General features: G+C 50.3%; 1 protein-coding gene across 1 annotated transcript in view; it reads left to right on the top strand.

The window, feature by feature from the left end:
* Positions 1-3697: 3697 nt before the first annotated feature.
* Tspan10 (tetraspanin 10) overlaps positions 3698-4096 on the top strand; it is a 4790-nt gene continuing 4391 nt past the window's right edge. Inside the window, exon 1 of the mRNA XM_005350949.1 lies at positions 3698-3733. Within this exon, the coding sequence (XP_005351006.1) occupies positions 3698-3733 (36 nt within the window). The remainder of the gene's footprint in view (positions 3734-4096) is intronic.

Raw genomic sequence — 4096 nt, forward strand, 5'->3', positions numbered from 1 at the left:
CTGGCTGCTCTTCCAGAGGTCCTGAGTTCAATTCCCAGCAACCACGTGGTGGCTCACAACCATCTGTACTGAGATCTGGCGCCCTCTTCTGGCGTGCGGGCATACATTGAGGCAGAATGTTGTATACATAATAAATAAATAAATCTTTAAAAAAAAAAAAGATCTCTCGAAAAACCAAAAAAAAAAAAAAAAAAGACTATGTGTCTTATGTGTATGAGTGCTTTGCCTGCATATATGTATGTTAACCATGTTCGTACCTGGGGCCAGAGAAAGGCAGAAGAGGGAGTGGAACCCTTGGAACTGGAGTTTCAGATGGTTGAGACGCACCATGTGGGTGCTGGGAGACAAACCCAGGTTCTCTGGAACAGTGCCAAAAGTTCTCAATTATCAAGCCACCTCTCCAGCCCTGACCTTGATCTTTCTGTTCTCCCATTCCCCCTCCACACACCTCCCAGAGCTGGGATTACCGAGTGTGCCGCCACACCCAGATTTATAGATACTGGGATACAACCAGGAGTTTCACACGCGGTAGGAAAGCGGTCTACCAAGGAGTCCACATCCAAAGTCCATTGCTACTCACGGTCTCACGTAGCCCAAGCTGGTTTCAAGTTTGAAATCTTCCTACCCCTGCTTCCTAAATCCTGGGATTATAGGTGTGCGCCACCATACCTGGTTCCCCTCCTGTTAAATTCATTGAATCCGTCATCATTGCCAATGTTAGCGCTGGCAACACCTGTTCTTTAACCTCTGTCATTTTAATTTTGGAGTATTCACTCCATCAACAAATTTCACTGCATGCTAACTTCGTGTTTGGCGTGGCTTGGCGTGGCTCTTACCCTGGGAGCATGGGGAAAAGGACATAGGCTTGCTTGGTGCAGCTACCCCATAGGCAGATCAATTGTGGATATGGAATATATCAGGTGACTGTTAATGATGAACACACAACCAAAGAAAGGACCGATACAAAGGGTTTCTATTGCTGTGAAGAGACACCATGACCATGGCAAAGCTTATAAAGGAAAGCATTTAATTGGGTCTGGCTTACAGTTTAGAGAGTCCATGGTCAGCATGGTGGGAAGCATGGTGGCATACAGGCATGCATGGTGCTGGAAAGGTGGCTGGGAGGTCTGTATACAGATCCAAAGGAAGATACTGTGAGCCACTATCCTGCCTAGGTTGAGCACCTGAGATCTCAAAGCACCCCCACCTGAAACACTCTTCCTCCAAGGCCACACCCACTCCAACAAGGCCACACCCACCCCAACAAGGCCACACCCACTCCAAGGCCACACCTACCCCAGCAAAGGCCACACCTACTCCAACAAGGCCACACCCATCCCAAGGCCACACCTACCACAACAAAGCCACACCTACCCCAACTAGGCCAAGCCTGAGAACTTGAGTTTAATCCCTTGAACTCACAAAGTAGAAAGAAAAACAAATTCTTGGAAGTTGTCCTCTGAACTTTACACACACATTATAGCAATATGCACACATGCACACAATTTATTTTTTAAGATGGGACTGGGCATGATGGCACTCACTTATAACCCCAGTCCTTTGGAAGCAGAGAAGGGTGGTGCTCTGAGTTCAAGGCCAGGTAGGCCCAGGCTCTTTAACAAAGCCATCTGAGATTGGGCCAGAAAATAGGCCAGTGAACAGTATTTCTCTATTTCTCTGTAGCCTTTGTCTCCATTCCTTCCTCTAGGTTTTTTTTTTTTTTTTTTTTTTGGTTTTTCGAGACAGGGTTTCTCAGTGGCTTTGGAGCCTGTCCTGGAACTAGCTCTGTAGACCAGGCTGGTCTCGAACTCACAGAGATCCGCCTGCCTCTGCCTCCCGAGTGCTGGGATTAAAGGCGTGCACCACCGCTGCCCGGCGTCCTTCCTCCAGGTTCTTGCTGTGAGTTCCTTTCTAACTTCCTCTTTGGTGGGCATAGTCCTCATTGAGAAGATCTTCAAAACCCTTTAACAACAATGCCTGAGCTGCTTTTTCATTGGCTGCCAAGTCCATCAGGAACTTGGTGCAGCCTCCACCCTGCTTCATGTCCTTGTCCATATAGGGGTGCCTCAGGTGTATACTAAATGCCCTGCCTGAACGTCACACACAGGAAAAATTGAATAAGGCATGACGTTTAAAGGGTAGAGCACCCCTTTAATCCCAGCACTCAGGAGGCGGAGGCAGAGGCAGAGGGATCTCTGAGTTCAAGGCCAGCCTGGTCTACAGAGCAAGTTCCAGGACAGTCAGGGCTACACAGAGAAACCCTTTCTTGAAAAACAACAACAAGAAAATGTGACTTCTATATCTGGCTGATATCGCTTTGCATGTTTTCAAGGTGCACTCACGTTGTGGCACGTGTCAGAACTCTGTCTCTGGTATTCTTCCCCTTCTTCCTCTTCCTCCTTTTTCTTCAATGTGGGGAACAGAATCAGGATCCAGAGCTTCATGCAAGAGTAGTAGGCTAATGCTCTCCCATTGAGCTACAAACCTAGCCCAACCAAGAACATTTTGTTTGAGTGGATTTATACAGTGGCAGGCGGCTGTGCCCTGAGCCGTGGCGGGAGCCTGGAAGAGGCAGTCTGAACTGCCAGAGACAGGTAAGGATAGAGCTCTGTGAGGTCCTGGATTCCGTCCTCAGCATGGGCTGGGAAGAAGAAAAGAGAAAGAAGGGTTGTTGAAGATGGAAGACATTGGGGGCTCCAGGCAACGGGGATGGTGCGGTGGGGGGTGGCAAAGGCCAGGACACACAGGTGCTTGCTGACCATTGGAAGCCAGCAAATTGGTCTGGATTATAAAATCATAAACCAGAACAAAGGAATATAAAGCTAAAAGTAGAGGCTGGGCCTGGAATGTCCATCCAAAGCTGAACCCCAGGGGGTCTGGAGTGGAAACAGGACAGGATGCGTGGCAGGTCCAGCAGGATCTTTCTCTTGCCCTAAACATGTGGATGGTATCTACGAAAGTCCTGTGGGCCTACAGCGACGCTAACAGACACATCCACATTTCATCCGGATCCCCATCAGAAGCAGGGAGACCTGTGGAGGGACACAGGGCCACACAGATGGTGTCTGGTAGGGTCCAGTGTTGACAGCCATTGAACATGCTTTCTATCTCCATAACCTGCTATGTATCTCAAGTCCTTACACAGGGACTGCATGGTGACCATAACAAAACCCTGCTTTTGAGAAGCTCGGAGGGGGCCATCTGGAACGTGGATACTGGTTTGTTTCTGCACTGGATAAACTAGGGGGATAAACTGGCATTTGCGTTGTCCAGTGGGTTCCTGGCAGACTGCACTATGAGCCGATTGGCAGAGATCTGTTCCCTTGAGGGTGCTGATAGAGCAGCCTGTGAGCCAATCAGGCTGAGGACAGATGGGACTCACCAGTGACGGCCACGAGGCCAGCACCAGAGCCACCTTATCAAAGTCACGGTTGTGCATCCTAGAGCCAAGGCCAAGAGTTAGGGTCTAAGAAGAAACACCAACTGCTCTACAGAAGCTGAGGCCCTGCCTTAAGCCCTAAAATGTGACTCCTCACATGATCTCACTGTAATGGCTGGGTGGGCGGAGTCTGCAGCTCTCCAGCTCCGAGGTGGACAGTTTACAGAACAGTCAAGGATACCGTTACACCGGGATTACAACCCGTCCAGAGAGGCCCCGGGCCACCTGTCTTTGTGGCTTTCTCAGTTCACGTGGAGGATGGAAGAGGGAGAGAGCAGCCCCTTGCTGTCTCAGGTGAGCCAGCTCTAATGGCCTAATTCAGGTTGGAGATGTTTCTTGGCCCTAAGGTCCTCCAGGAGGCCCCCGGCCGGGTTATGGACTACCCGACTCCTGGCCCCACTCCCAGTCTGGTTGTGTGCTAGGATTTGTCGTTAAGTGATGACGATGGGTGATTCTCTCAGGTTGGGGTGGGGCTTCACTTCAGATGTCTCCCCTTGCCGACAGCTAAACTCAGGTGCTAGCCTCACAGGGCCTCCTGTAGGTCTGAAAGAAACTCTGGCCGGGCCGGGCGGTGGTGGCGCAAGCCTTTAATCCCAGCACTCGGGAGGCAGAGGCAGGCAGATCTCTGTGAGTTCGAGACCAGCCTGGTCTACAGAG

The sequence above is a fragment of the Microtus ochrogaster genome, chromosome 7, assembly GCF_000317375.1.
Source record: "Microtus ochrogaster isolate Prairie Vole_2 chromosome 7, MicOch1.0, whole genome shotgun sequence".
NCBI classification, from domain to species: domain Eukaryota; kingdom Metazoa; phylum Chordata; class Mammalia; order Rodentia; family Cricetidae; genus Microtus; species Microtus ochrogaster.